The 15,563-nt window shown below is 41.4% G+C and overlaps 1 protein-coding gene across 1 annotated transcript in view; it reads left to right on the top strand.

Moving 5' to 3' along the window:
- The window catches only part of SLC2A12 (solute carrier family 2 member 12), a 29,465-nt gene extending 18,535 nt beyond the window's left edge, over nucleotides 1-10,930 (top strand). Inside the window, exons 3-5 of the mRNA XM_069850976.1 lie at nucleotides 5,938-6,060; nucleotides 8,231-8,363; nucleotides 10,476-10,930. Coding sequence (XP_069707077.1) covers nucleotides 5,938-6,060; nucleotides 8,231-8,363; nucleotides 10,476-10,572 — 353 coding nt within the window. The 3' untranslated portion in view covers nucleotides 10,573-10,930. The remainder of the gene's footprint in view (nucleotides 1-5,937; nucleotides 6,061-8,230; nucleotides 8,364-10,475) is intronic.
- The last annotated feature ends 4,633 nt before the right edge of the window (nucleotides 10,931-15,563 follow it).

The raw sequence follows: 15,563 nt of genomic DNA, 5'->3' as shown, positions 1-15,563 counted from the left end.
GGAGGAGGTGTGAGTGAAGAGTGATTTCCATGTTTCACTGCAAGGTTCCTTACAAAAGCACACGAGTGTTCAGCCTGTCTATTAGACAGTGATGCAAATAGTGCAAACACTGGATAACAATTTTTATGTACTCTGATACAGCCTCAGAGATAAAAGGATTAAATTCCACTTGTCCTAACATGCGTTACTTGAAGGAGTCAGCCTGAAGGATTAAATATTAGAAAGAGAAATGCAGTGTACCAGAAGAAAAGAGAAAAAAAATTAAGGTTTGCCACACCACATCAGCTCCTTCTGGGTCATCAGTGGTATCAGGTATCTTGCTACCTGCAGTGATAAATGTGCCTCCTCAGAAGCCATAGGAGGAGGCAAATACTGCCTTCACCTGCAGAGATCAGGATGCAGCTAAGGGTGTGAAATTAGCCAAGGCTTACCCTTAGTCTCTTATCTCTCAGAAACAGAGCAATTCCACATCTTGTAATATGCATATGCAGAGTTTGATTTGACTCTTGGCAGGCTGGTACTCCGCTGGCAGCTTACATGCTTTACAAAGTAATACAGCCACTCATTTGCTCCACATTTGCAGTTATTAATTTTGAGCAGTCACTTCAGTCTTATATTGTGAGGCAGAGCCAGAGATACAAATGTTTCTCAATAAGTAGAATTATTGATTTTTAATACTAGTCACAATTGCCTTGCAAAAAACAAAGGCAGAGTTTCAGTCCACTTTTAATGCATCACATCTCTTCTACCTGCTTTGCAAAAGGACAAACTCTTTCTCATCCTCCCTTCTTTCCAGTATAAGCATCCTTTGCTTTTGCGAGTCCCCCGGACCTCCTTCACTGGAGCTGCTGCAAAAGCCTTTGTAGCAGTTGCATTATGTGGGTCCTGGGAGCAGTGGCAGGATAGTGCCAGAAGGTCTCCCCTGCCCCAAATCCCATCTCTGCCCCTGTGCTGTGCAACTGCACAGCTACACACCTCATCACTAAGCACATTGCAAAGTCTTGTGCCATCCCCTGCAATGTGTCCTTTGAAATTGTTTGATAGGAACGGTTGGACTCTATGATCCGGTGGGTCTTTTCCAACCTGGTTATTCTATGATTCTATGAAATCAAGGCAAATCAGCACTGAAGCTGACCTTTTGTGAGAAGTAGTTGGCCATCTAGTTATTTGTGTGGTGTAGAGCCAGAAACCAGGTAAGTGAAAAACCTGTGGGGTTTCATAAGCCTGGAAGTAAATCTGGACTTGGCAAAGCCAGTCGTTACCCATGATCTTTGACTTCCTTCCTCTTGTGGCAGCCTTGCAGTGGCTTGCTTGCATCCTTCCCCAACACTGATCATTTGTTACATTTTCTTAGATGGTCTGCCTGCGCTACTGGTGGGATAATCCCTTCCTTTTCTTCCGTTGGACCTCTTGTGGTTAATAACCTAGTCCTTCCTTTCAAAGTCTTGCATACTTCTGCCTACTTCCCTCCTAAGCTATAAATCTACCTAATCTCTTTCCAGAGTTTATAACTCAGAAGTTTAAATCCTTTTAAGTATTGTAACATCCGCTTTCTAAATCTCACCATAAAGGACTTGATCTTGCACAATACAGGTATAGGAAAGTAAAAAATGCTAAGCATCAAATGAATACCAATGGAATCTAATATTTCATTAATGAGAGCTGCTGAACTACTGAGCAGCTTCCAATTTGCTTTTGCCACCTTGCAGGAATAAAGTAAGAACAGGGATATTTTTCATTCATGTACCTCACTTGAATGATGAGTACCCTCACGTTCTTTATGATTCTTCTTTATTTTTACCACCTCAAGTACTGTTGTACCATCAGTAAGTTTTTCAAGTGTATTCACCTCCCTTTCCTGAGAAATATACTAAGCAGACCTAGTAATCTCCTTCCACTGTGAAAACTGGCCTTGTCCTTCGTTTCCTATTATAAAGAGTTATTAATCTATATGAATATCTTCTCTTCTATCCCAGGACACTTCACCAAAACTTTTTGAAGCTGAAAAGCACAGCAGCTCATTCATTTTGATCCCCATGTTCCTTAACTTTTTCAAAGAGACATGGCTTTCCTGAGCAAAACTGAGCTGCTCTTCCTCAAGACACTGTACATCTCCTCCTTTTCTTCTTGCTGCTGATATTACTTCGCTTTATCCTAGCTCCAGGCAGCAGCTTGGTACAGTAGTCTACCAGGGTGATCCCTACAGAACATTTTCCTCAGTGCTGGCATGTGTCACCTTCTCCATTCCTGGCTTCTCAGGCTCTCAGCCAGCAGACTCTCAAAGTACTTGGCTGCCTGATGATGGTATTGCAAATAACTTTTCAGCAATTATACTGTGTTTTCTTTGTTTGGACACAGCATGAACCTTCATGGAAAGCATATTTCTATTTCCAACAGCTTTCTTCATTCAATTGTCTCTCTGTGTTGAGCTATTTCTTTTTATTTTATTTGGCTGTATGTGTATTTTAAGCCTCTAATCAGGTACTTTAAATGTTCTCCATCACACCACTGAAGCATTTACCCTGACTATCCTTTTAATTTCTTATAGAAAGTGTGCTTATTCTAATATTGTTCTTTTGAAACAAAATGTGGCAGGCTCATGGCTCTTCCATTACAACAAGAATGTTGAATTTGAAATGTTATAACCAATATAACAGAGCATCTTCATGACTGTTACATCTTGAACTACCACTGCTCAGCACTGAAGTAAGATTTTTTTCCTCTAAAGTAAAAGAAACCATGACCTATGGTGCCTAAAATGTAGTCTCGGCACTATGCTCCATTATGCGATTTATTCTCCCTTAATGGGAGTAGTTAAAATCTTCCGTTATTACTCTGTTTTCTGCTTTTACAGCCCCAGTGACTTTGTTTAGAAGTGAAAATCACCATCGTGGTAAATGATTAGTTTGTATACGTGAATACTCTGCACTTCCTTCTTGGGCAAGGAATATCAGGGCATCAAGTTTCTGTGATATTTAATGAAAGAGTTAAGATTTCTGACCCATTGCAGTATTTTCTTCTGCATTTGCAGTGGGTGTTCTTTCCCTTAGATTATACCATAATAAAAGACCATTCAAGTGTACAGTCCTTTATAAGTTCTGTCAACATAGAATGCATTGCAGATCAGCAAAGGTGAGTTATTACCTGCAGCCACTGCATGAATAAATCCTGCAGTTGTTGAATCTAGCACAGAGACTCATGCTGAGACCCTAGCCTCATCTCTTACTCACATCTGGCCTGCAGAGTATCAGCTCTTTTTCCTGTCTATTCTATGAACAACAGCCAAGGGTGACCAGAACAGACACTCACAAACACTAGTTACTGGCTCCCCAAGAGAAAACCACATCTCTGCCATGCCTACAGCAGCTGGTGCTTTTTGGCAAATGTACAAATAGTAAAAACAATCTCAGAGAGGTGCTAAAAGCAGAGAGTCAATCATTATCACTGCCTCAGCTTGGAGAAAGGAATAAACAGAATGTAGTAAGTCTCAGATTTCTACAACCGCTCTTTCTCTGTGGGAAGTAAGCCTATCCACTCCTCAACAGCTAAGTGGAGGTCAGAGCCATGCCAGAAGACGTAGTTACCATTACCAGACATGAAGAACAGATCTTGTATGTTGGTGGGATCTGTCTGAACTAAATAATTGGTTGAAACAAGAGTAGCTAAGCACTACTGCGGCTGATGCAGATGCTTAAGTATTTTGGTTTCTTAACAGGAAAATGATTTGTTTCAAACCTCCAGACAAATTGTAGTTAGCCTGAAAGGACCAGTCTGTCCTTGGAAAAATGCATGGTATTGGAGCTGGCACAATGCCACACATTTCAGCTGTGGCATGAGCCGTCTGCCAGTGTCTGTAACGCTGCTGACAATCATCACGCTCAGATCTGGAGAGGCTACTGTGTCAGTGCGCAGGATGTGATCCTCTCTGAGCAGCCCCTGCAGGTTGCTTGCAAGAAGATTCTAGAACAAGCAAATATAGAACCAAGTACTGGGAGAAAAAGTTTATTCCTAACCCTGACATCTGGAGGTTGGTTTATGCCTGGCAGAAAGCAGGTTTGAATTCTTTCAGACTTTATTCTTGTCTAATGTGACTGTGAATATCCTCTTTGCCAGTCTTAGCGTAGAACCATCTTCCCAGCTGAGTTTGGCTGCTGGCTGCCAGGCGCTCCTATGGAGACAAACTCCACGGGCTGCATACGGACTGCTGAGAAGGGCTTCTTTGCATCTCACTTGCTGCTTTGCAGTTTAATTAGCACTCCCTGTCATAACGTGCTGTGTTGGCTGTGACTAACAGTGTGCATTTCAACAGCCCCGATGCTGAAGGAGGGCAAAATACAATAAAGAGATTCCCATGCATTGCCAGGGCCTGGTTTTGCTCAGGTGCAGGGCTTGTTGGCCTAGCAAGGAAAGTTACCTGCTTGAGAAGTCAGTTCTCTTCTTCTTTGCCCTTTCTTGTGTCTAGAGACCTCACAGAACATGCACAAGGCATTTCTTTAGAGCAATATTCGTCTCGTCAGCAGCTAGTGTATTAAACTTTACTGTCATCAAAGTCAGGAAAAAAGAGACATGGTGGCTGTGTTACGACTGTGTGCCGCTTGACTATGTGCAGCAGTGTTAGGATATTATGCAGTGTGGTCTTCACTCTTATTCTCCAGAATAAAATCACCACTCTGCCAGATCACTCCCACCGTGGGAGTGAAGCTCTTTATTTTTTTGTGTAAAAAAAATAAATCTAGGCCAGCTCCAGAGAACATTACTGAATTCAAACCTGTGGTACAAAGAAATGTAGAGTTTGCTTGAATCTGCTCAGTTGACTCAAGTGTCAGGTTTTTTTCCCCCCCCAGTTTAGCTGATCCTTCACAGTCTCCTTCCATGTCTTTTTTTTTTCCTACCTTTACCATTACCCTCACACAGGAATCCCACAGGCACCCAAAGGGATATTCCAGCATGATGCACCCTCAGACATGCAGGGTGCTATTTTTAAAATGTAACTTTAAGATTGCCCAGTGCAAGTGTTCAGAGGAAACTCCTATCTGCTATTTTGCAGAAATAACATCACACAGGGCCAATTTATCATGGCTATGTCCAAGGGTCTGAAGATACAGTTCATCCACACATATCTCTCTACTCTTGTGCTGTGGTCACCTGATAACCCACAACCCCTCCGCACATCAATCTCTTGCTGATGCATCTTGCTTATGAACAAAAGGAGGGTGTTCTTTTTTTTTTTTTTTTATTTTAGTCTTTGGTTTTTAAATAACCAGGAATAGTGCAGAAATATGGTGTCTCCTTTTTATTTTTTTCTTCTTTTTTTTTCCTCTTGCTATCAAGGTGGTTACACAACCAGATCTTCAAGGCTGAATTTGGTTTTGTGGGCTAGTAACACCAGATTTAAATCACATGTGTTGTAGTGTGATATGTAGGACCTAAAGTCCTGGCCCCCTCTCTTCATTTATACCTCAGCAATATCTTTTATATGCAGTGGACAGCTGGAATAGCAAACCTACTTCAGTGTGGCAGGTTGATCTATAAGGTGGCATAAACACACAGCGCTGCTCCAAGGCTGAAGGTTACTTTGGTTTGCTGCCCCACTTCCATTAGTGTTATGTCACCTGATAGTTATTTAGTCAGAGCTCCCTTTCAAACACAGATGTGCAGTCAAATCTCACTTTCCCAAGGCCTTCCACATTTCCTCATGTGGCTGGCTCACAAGGCACCAGGCAGGGATAGTGCCCTGGAGTGATGCTGACTGCTGCCCCTGCTGCTTGCAGAGCATGAGTGGTCCTCAGGGGCTTGGGCCAACGCAAACATAATGTCCGTGAAAATTAGCTTATTCTTTCAGGTGTCCTCATCTAAATTCATAGACTTTCTGAATTTACAGCAAGGAAAGTTATCCTTTCAAAGACAACATATATATTTTCTCTTCTTCCATTTCAGTGTCCTGGCTGGTCCTGAGTGAAATTTTTCCTGGTGGGATCAGAGGACGCGCCATGGCTTTGACATCTAGCATGAACTGGGGTATCAATCTCCTCATCTCCTTGACATTTTTGACTGTAACTGGTAAGATTTCTCTGTGTCCTCCCAAGCTGATATTCTCCTGGTGGGCAATACGAATGTTTCCTATATAAATAAGATTGCAAAAATTGCAGTCATGATGCCCTAGGAGCCAAATTTAGATCTTTGCCTAGGTGCTGTGATGTCACCAACCTCATCACATGTTTCTAAGTTTATGTTAGTAATTACAGCCTCACAGTGTTGGCTATTAGAGCAACGTGCAAATTGACTCTACAGGCTGTGAACCCCGCCTCTTAAAAACTTCATTTCCTTAGTAGGTTGAAAATATGTAATAGTTAGGATTTAGACCTGTGCCTTCTGAAGTCAATGGAAATTCTGCTCTAGATCAGATTGCAGTTTTCTGATCAAGTAGTTTTAAAGACAATCCCATTGAAATAATTCCTTCTCACAGGAATGTCCTGGCTTTGAGAAAATTTCCTTTTAAAAAGTTGTCTTTGTAAGATAAAAATGTTTCATGTTTTAATGCAAGAAAGCAGAGAGAGTAACTTATTATGTGATGATGAACAAGGGAAAATGCTGATGTTAAAATCCACTGATTGGAAATTATTTTTTTCAAATTTTATTTCAAAAGAAGCTTTGCAAATTTTAGTTTTCAGTCTTACTATGAGGAAAAGATGTGGTGAAAATAAAAACATATAAAGGAACAGAAATTCAGATTCCCTTTAACTCTACATTACTCTCCACCAGAGGCAAAATAAGCAACGTGCAAAAAGTCGAGGTGGTTCTCAGTGTGCTAGATACATTTTGAGATGGATTTGAAAATCAGTATGTTCTGTGACTAAAATGGATTTCATATTGATGTTTTCATTTCTTAAAAAAAAAGAAAGATAAAAGTTCCTGAGTACTATCTTGATTAAACTAGGAAAAATATGCCACGTCAAACTTATCATGTATACACTAGCACTTTAGTTAGATCAAGGATCCTCTTCAGAAGTAAATCGTCCAGTTGCCCCCACTCATTGCACTGCGGTTTGCATTGCAGAACTGCACTCCTGAACTGCACAAGCTTTTGGAAAAAACTAAACCAAAATATATGCAGGGAATACACTCCAGCTGCTGATACTTATTCAATTCTTGGGCCAGACCAGAGCTACTCCTAAGCAAATGTCCCTCAAAACAGATAGTGCAGACCTCAAGTCCTCAGCATCAACTGTATCACCTGAAGGTCCCCTCCTATCATGTAGCATTACTTGTTAATGCACACCTAGCCATTATTCTGGTCTCGCTTTCAATTAATGTAAAGCCGCGGTAACTCTGTTAGCTTAGCTGGGTCTAATCTGGATTTGTGAAAGTGTAAGTACAAGCAAATATGTGTTCCTAGTCTATGGCAGAAACGCAGAATTGGAAATTCTGTCTTCGAATGAATATGTGTGGAGGTCACAGTGACCAACAGAACCTGTATTTTATCTGACGCAGAAAATACTGTCTGGATTAACAGCCTTAGCTACGAGTTTTAGCTCATGACACAAGTGACAAATGTGTCACCTATCAGGCTTAGTTTTATGAGGGGAGGAGGCTAAGGGGGCTGCAGCAGCCTGTTTGGTTTGTACACACTACTTTCCAGGGGCTGCAGAGTGCATTGCTCAGCCTGAGGATCTACCTGTCCCTGGACTGTAGGCTCAGAAAACCACTAACTCTTGGCAGGTCCCATTAATTCATTCTTTGATCCCTTTCTGGCATGGGACCCACGACTTGCAGCGGAAATGCTGGGAGCCAACATGTGGGAGCATTAGCTGGAGACAACTGCAACAGCATGAAAAAAGCTTGGTTTTGCTGCATGAAAGAATGTGCAACAAAACCAGACATGGGTGAAAATTCGAGGTGGTTGTGACTCCTGGTGCTTTTGCACAAGCCAGTAACAGCAACTACTCAGTGTTGGCATCCAGAGTGATCACAGGCAAAATAAATCAATAGTTTCATGCTAAATAGGTAGGTACAGGGTCATCAATTTTCTTTCATATGGAGTATTAGAAAAAGCAAACCCACTCTTCTTTTTCAAATTGTGGCCAGGTGCAAACAAGTGAGTGAAGAATAGCAGCCTAGCTGATTTCTAACTTCTCCTGGGCATTAGGAACTTATCCTATAAAAAATATGGCAACAGAAAAAAAAATATAACATTTGAAGAGTTGAAAATATTTGTTTTCTTCCTTTGTAGAGCTCATTGGCTTGTCCTGGGTGTGCTTCCTTTACACAATAATGAGCCTAGCATCCCTGGCTTTCATCATTGTGTTTATACCAGAGACAAAAGGGTGCTCTTTGGAGCAAATATCCATGGAACTAGCTAAACAGTAAGTATTGAGCATGTGACTGCATCCCACAGGTGCCAGAGGGACAAATCCTTCCAATGCTGCATGCTAAAAGACAGGAAACTGCTGTTTTTTTCTAGAAAAAAAAAAAGATTGTCTGAAGTCTTGAGCTTGTACTGTTGATCTCAGTGACCAAGCAAACGTTTTGTTGGTGGTGAAGGACAGCCCCTGAAAGGATGGTGGTTTTCAGCATCCCTGTGAGGAACACCTGCAACCAGGCCTAGTTCTTCAGCTCTTTTGCTGACTGGTGTTCTCAGAGAGGAGGTTAACTGTATTCTCATATTTTCTGCATGCAAATGTCTTGGCTTGCATGCAGAAAAATGGATGAAGAGAGGCCCTATCTCAAATACTTCAAGGCTCCATGTGAGTTTTGATGGCTCTTCTAGATAGGTATTTTTTATACGTTTACTGATTCCTGGTGCCTCTGTAGATTCTACGAGCTCATACTCAAAAAAGTTTCTTCCAACATGAGTATTCTGTCCCCACCTCACCACATAAAAAGTGTAGAATAGCAGTGAAATGGAGAGAGGTTGTTGGTGATGTGAATGTCATGTGCCTGCTGCTTTAATATGACCCATTCTGACTGGTTTTGTGTCTTTTGACTCTACCCTTCTTCCCTCATTCCTTGGAAGTAGAGTGTCCTTTGGAATTATGCACATTCAGTAAAAGGAGAACATCAATTTGGAAAACAGAATTAAATGGTCTGCTGATACAGGCACTGTTTACTTACAACCTCCAAATGCAGGTGCCACTGACCACAAATTACTGGCAATTTTTACTATCAATCCACTACTGCCCCCATTCGTTTCAGTTGGTTTTGGCCATAAAAAAATTATAGAACAACCTAAGCAGCCCGTCTATTAAAAATGCAGCACTCTCCTCGGATCTGTTCCAAGAGCTGTGTTACAGCAGCTATTTGGGTTTTTTTTAAAACTCATCTCAGAAGTTATCAGCACAGTGAATGAATATAAGGATAAAGAAATGATAGAGAAAACAATTTAGTGGCCAGAATCTTTGCAGGGCTGATTGATATCAGGGGAGGTTTAGGCTAGACGTTAGGAAAAAATTCTTTACAGAAAGGGTCATTGGGCACTGGAACAGGCTGCCCAGGGAGGTGGTTGAGTCACCTTCCCTGGAGGTGTTTAAGGCACGGGTGGACGAGGTGCTGAGGGATATGGTTTAGTGTTTGGTAGGAACGGTTGGACTCAGTGATCCGGTGGGTCTCTTCCAACCTGGTTATTCTGTGATTCTGTGATTCTGTGATTCTGTGATTCTGTGATATCTTGGGGTGAGAGTCAGGCCTCAGCACAGCTGGTGGCATGCAGCTACAGGTGAGACAGCATCCCCTGGTTGGTCCACACACTTGGGCTCGATGAGGTGATGCAGCATCCCTCACTCCCAACCTGTTCACAGCCTGCCTGAGGGCTGCTGCCTGTCACTGAGACAAATGACACACAGAGAAAGAGGCTTGAGGGTACGCGAGGAAATATTCATATTGAAAATAGGACACAAAATTTTTGACAGTGGAAGTATTTAACGTGTGAACAGCCTGCTCTGATGGATCATCCTGTGTTAGGGTTTTTAGAGTACCAGAGAATATTTTTGCTAATAGGTTTGCTGCAACTCAGCCAGGCTCAAAGAATTTCTTTTATGGGCTAGGAAAGAGTAACTATCCCAGTGCAGAATGCCCTGAGCTAATTGTTTTGCTGCAGCCCCCGTGCTCTCCCTTGCCGCGATTTTCATGGACTGAGAAATTGATGTTTCTGGTCCAGTCTGCTCTGCCTCCCCCACGTGCCTTCTCCTCCCTCCTCTTTAAAGAAAGACATAAATCCACGGGAAGCCGGAGGTGGGGAGCCTAAACCGGAGCCTGGGGAGCCGGGGCCACAATCAGGGGCAGGGGAGCCAGCAGTGCCCCCGGGATGCGCCTGAGTCAGTGCCACTAGGGATGCAGGTGCCGAGGCACTGCCGGGTACCAGGAACCTCCATCCTGGGCAGCACAGCCCTGCCCTGAGCGTGTGTAGCAGAGAGCGGTTGTCCTGGGTTGGGATTGATGTCTTTTTGTTGTTGGTTTGGGTTTTTTTTTTCCATCTCTAGGAAATATGTGAAGACCCCCTTATGCTGGATGAGCCAGCGCAGAGAGAAACTGGTACCAGTGGAACTTACCAAGAGAGAGAAAGAGCAGCTCTACTAGACCCGGGGCGATCAAAGCAGCCTTGGCCAAAAGTCTGACTGATTAAGAAAAAACCCTTTGACATGCTCACACTCTTGATGGGACACATGGTATCTTTACTATACACAAGATTTTCTCCCTTTCATTTCTTTGTAGAGCTTCTTTCAGTGGCGGTTTACAGCCAACATTAAAGATTGTTGTAGTTTATAACTTACTAGAAACCTTTGCCTGTTTCAAACCACCATCCCCCACCTCCCCTGAGGTTACTCAGCACTTACATACTAGAGGTGAATGAAAACTGGAGTATTGTGCACAATTCTAATTATCTATATTCAACAGGAGTTCAGCCTGGAAGAGGTGGGAAGGACACCTGAGCTGCCCAGGAGGATGAGTTTCATAGGAGGAGCCCAGCACAGACAGGTCTGATCAGGCTAGCAGGAAAGAGGCTGAAAGAGGTGAACAATTCTCAGTCAGTACATTAGGGAAGACAACACTACGGAGCAAAAATGGACAACTATGGAGCATAAAGGATGATATTAGTCCAAATCAAATGGGTATACACTGTTTATGAATGAGTTTGGGCTTCATCTTAATGAGATTTAAAAACGGATCTTGTTCATGAGAACTTAATAATTTATAACACAGAGCATGGTCAGTTTATAGAAGGAAATTTACATACATTTACATTACAATCCTGGGAGGGCCAGGACTTAGTGATCTGGGAAATACTCCTCTGAAAACATAGTCAAATTGTTTAATAGGGGGACACTTGCATAATCAATTACTCTAGACTGAGGGTGTTCTAACAGAAGAAGAGATTGGATGTCTTTGACTTTCCAGTTCCAGGAAAGTTGGAAGCTGGAGGTACCAGAGTTGATGCCAAAATCATTTTATTGCTCAACGCAGGGCACACTACACTTTGAAATTTGGATTCAGAAAGCAAGAATTGTGTGGTACAGGGCAGTACAAAGGGAGTTCAGAAACTGTAGTCACTGCAAATGATAAATTACATCAAATTATTGGTTATTGCTAAGCAAGTGTATCCTGAAGTACTCAACAAGCCTCTACAAAGGGTTATCTATATGGCTTGCATAAAAGAACCTAGTTTGTTTTTTCTTAGAAGGTTGTTAGATTCTGTTAAAGCAATCAGTAGATAAATATTTATTAGCAGAGAAATAAATGGGGTTTTGTTTAAAGAAAAAAGCATCCTTTAAAAGTATGCCGGCTGTCCTAACAGCTACACAGCAGCATTTCTTTCAGCATGTAATTGAGGAAGAAAGACTGACACCGTCAGCTGGACTGCAGATGCTACTTTGAACTAAGCACATGATTCCACTTCATTGGCTGTCTCATAGCATTGAAACTGCCTGACGGTGTCCTGCGCTGAAGAAGCAGTAACTTACTGATCTAGGTAAAGTTTTACTTCTGAGCAAAGAGGATCAGTTCAGATCAGATTCTCATATGGTCACACTTCTAGATTCTGACATCATAAATTTATAGGAGCATGTCTATTCAGACAGCGAGAATGTGTTCAAAACCAGAAATGAGACTATTGAAGCCAAGGACCTGATTTGCTAGAAGTCACTGGAAATTTAGCCATCTCAGGGTGGGAACCTGCTGGCTCAGGCTGTACCACAACTTTCCTGCAACATAGGCTTTAAGGGAATCTTGTTGGACTTCTGGTACAAAGGTCAGGTAAGTAGGACCACAAGAGGCTAGCAGAAGAGGTCTCATTGCCACTGGCTGGGGAGCCCCATAGCAGGGTCTCTTTGTGCTTCCCTGACCCCTGCAGTAAGTTTACTTGGTGTTGCAGCAGCAGGAATTGACAAAGGTAAGTGAATTCCTGTAACTTCTACAAATAGTCAGAAAAATGATGTAAAACGCATTAGAGGTCAGCCATGTAAAAGTTTCATAGCAGTGTGAAACAAGTAGAGCTGGGTTTGAAACAGTAGAAGAGAAGCCACACACGGGGAGGTCAGAGATTGACTATGGCAGTGGGGGGAAAGAGGCAGCTGAACATTTTAATCATAGATGTTTCATGCATAGAAGGGTGAATTTTCACCTTAAATTTTCACATTTGGAGGTGTGAGGAATTCCAGAACAAAAACATGTCCAAAACTGTTTTGATTTGGGTTTTTTTAAGTTTTATTATTAACATTATTTGGAATGCATAGTTCAAATCATCCTGATTTTTACACTTTTGAGATTGGCTCATGTTCTGATACACAGCTGGAATTTGGGGTTTTTTTGGTTTGTTTTTTTTTACCCATAGTATGCTCAAGCAAAGAATACATTTGAAAAATATCGATGCCTTTCTGCAAAAGAAAACATCACATTCAGTTACTGAAATGGAAAGAATAATAAAATATGGGATATGTGGTCAGTGCCATGTGTTGCCTAATGAGTATGTATCAAGTCTGAAGTCTGGCAAGCATTTGATGAAGAAAAGATCTAGAGACCTTCACCACTGCCAGCAAAGGGCTGCAGGCTGGACTTGCTAGTGCTGCAAAGCTTTTTCCTTAGATCAACAGTAATATTTTATTTTCTATAAAACCTACAAATTCCAGTATCAGTTCTGAACACTTAAAATAATGTTAACAAATAACAGAGTCTGAACCCACCATTTTCTGGGTTTGTCGTATTAGTAACTTCCTCAGCTTTTAGTATTAATGTCTACTGAAATCTCTCCACCTGCCTCAGGTTTAGGCTGGAAAAATGGTTATCAGTATCATGCATTCTACTAAATCAGCTTCAGAACAAAATATATTGAGGTGACTCTAGGTAGTCTTCCAAAATATGCTGTTAGTTTATTATTGTACCAACAAGCGCCTGAGAGTAAATTAAGCAATATAATGTATTTTTAGCAAGATTAAATTGCAGGAAATTAATCCATTTACTGATCAGTGTCTTTACCAGGTAGTGGATTACTTTTATTTCCAATAGCATCCCTATTTGCTCTCATTGGTAGTGTTTTTTGATTGTTGCTTGTAGATAGTGTCCCTTTGCACATGCAATCCAAACCCATAAAGGCTTTGAAATCATGAAAGGGATGTCCACAAATTCTTTCTCAGCATTACAGCTTCTCGAACAAACCTCTGCTGTAATAAATATTTGAGTGTTCTTAAAAAGATAAATTTAACTCAGAAAATATCATAAAAATTGTCTCCCCACCTTACAGGTCTGAGGTTCATTTTGAGCTCTTCTCAGCATTCCCCATGCACACCTATTTAGTGTAGAAACAGAGAAGTAAAAATACCATCTTTCTAAAGAAGGCTTAGTTCCAACACTGGTTTAACTGCAGAGATCCTAATAGCTTCAGATAGCTCCAAAGGGTGATGATGCTACAGTCAAGGGCTCTTTAAACCATTTTAGCTAGAGTCTTAACTGTAGTACCACAGACTTAGCCCTGTACTATATAAATGTAGTCCTAATTGTATTGATCTTCTATAACAATGCCTGAACACCTAATGACACAGAGCTGGTAGTCACAATCTCATCAACTATGAAAATACAAGGGAAAAAGGGATACTTCATACAAATCACATCCCTGGATCTCTGAAACACTCCACAAAAAAGATTGGGCCAGATCTAAATTTATTCAATATCTCCATTAATGGACTGGATTACAAAATAGAATACACATTATATTTGCATGCAATACTAAACTGGGAGAAACTGTGTTGGAATTCAGAGCTTTTCAAAGCCATAACAAGGGTCTGAAAAAGCAGGTTACAATTCTGAAAGCGTAAGTTTCTCTGGTAACCTAATTGTAAGTCAAGAGAATCATGAAACGGAGCTAGAAACTGCATGAAAAGATTTAGTGGCTATGACAAGTCACAAGCTAGCAATGAGTCAGAGTTATGATTCTACTGCGAAGAGGAGCCCTTAGTAGGTTGTATAAATAGAACCAATCCTTCTCTCAAAGGAATGTGAAATAAACTCTTTATGGTGCTGCTAGTGCCACAGCTGAGCACTATGTGCTGTTTCGCATGGGACCCACCTGCAGAATCCAGCAGCAGATGAACAATGCTCTAGAAAACATGGCCATTGAGGAAGAGCTGATTGTTTGACAGGTAAATTTAACCCAAAGCTATGCCCCAGAGGTAGCTGGGGTATACTATGTGGCCAAGGGTCCACATTGTGGCTCCGAGTCAATAGAAAGAGCCTAGGTGGAGGCAGGACTGCAAAGCTAAGACTGACGCATGAAGACAGGGAATAGGGGTGTGTGTCTTTGCATGCATGCAGAAATAAGCAGCAGCAGCAGGGCTTATTCCAGACTGAGATGGAGACCTAGTGATTTAGAGCAGTGATGGGAGTGATATCCCTGAGTGTAAGTGTACACTGTCAAATGCCCTTCATCATGAGATTTTAAAGCGTATTTGTCACAAACAGATTGATGCTGCCTTGGAGCTAGAAGGATAGGCGAGCACATATTTCAAAGAATCTTTTATTTGCCATTATTCTCTTTCTCAGTGCTATCCCACAAGCATAGTAGTGTGTTTTCAGCTCCCTTATGGATGTTACAAAGGCCTGAAACTGCTAGCACAGACCTAAGCAGCCCTTCAAAAGAAGCAGTTCCTATTTTAATGCACTGCAGCTTATTATCACCTTTCATTTTTGTTCTAACAGGCAGAGTTCATATGATGTGACAGCGCTAACAGAAAAGTAAAACATTCCTCTTTCTCTACAGATAAATTTAGGAGAGAGACATGCTTGATAAAAGCTCCAGAATTTCACCAGTAGCACTCCAGTGCTTTGTAATTTGATCCAAAAGAGAAGCAAGCCTAATCTAAAACAGATATTGCAGTTGTAATAGCCAAATCCTCATTCATCAGTTTAAGACTAAGCTTTGTTCCCGGAAAATCCATTAGAATTTTGTTCACTGTTCAAATTCCTTCTGCTTTTTCTTGGTTTTTTACATTGCAGTAATAATAGTGATTTGTTCATGGTGCTCTGATTTTGCACAAAACCTTGGTTAGTGTCAGGAGTGCTGAGGTCCATCTTATCTTCTA

The sequence above is a fragment of the Phaenicophaeus curvirostris genome, chromosome 2, assembly GCF_032191515.1.
Source record: "Phaenicophaeus curvirostris isolate KB17595 chromosome 2, BPBGC_Pcur_1.0, whole genome shotgun sequence".
Taxonomy (NCBI): Eukaryota; Metazoa; Chordata; class Aves; order Cuculiformes; family Cuculidae; genus Phaenicophaeus; species Phaenicophaeus curvirostris.
This window is presented reverse-complemented; position numbering and strand designations above follow the sequence as displayed.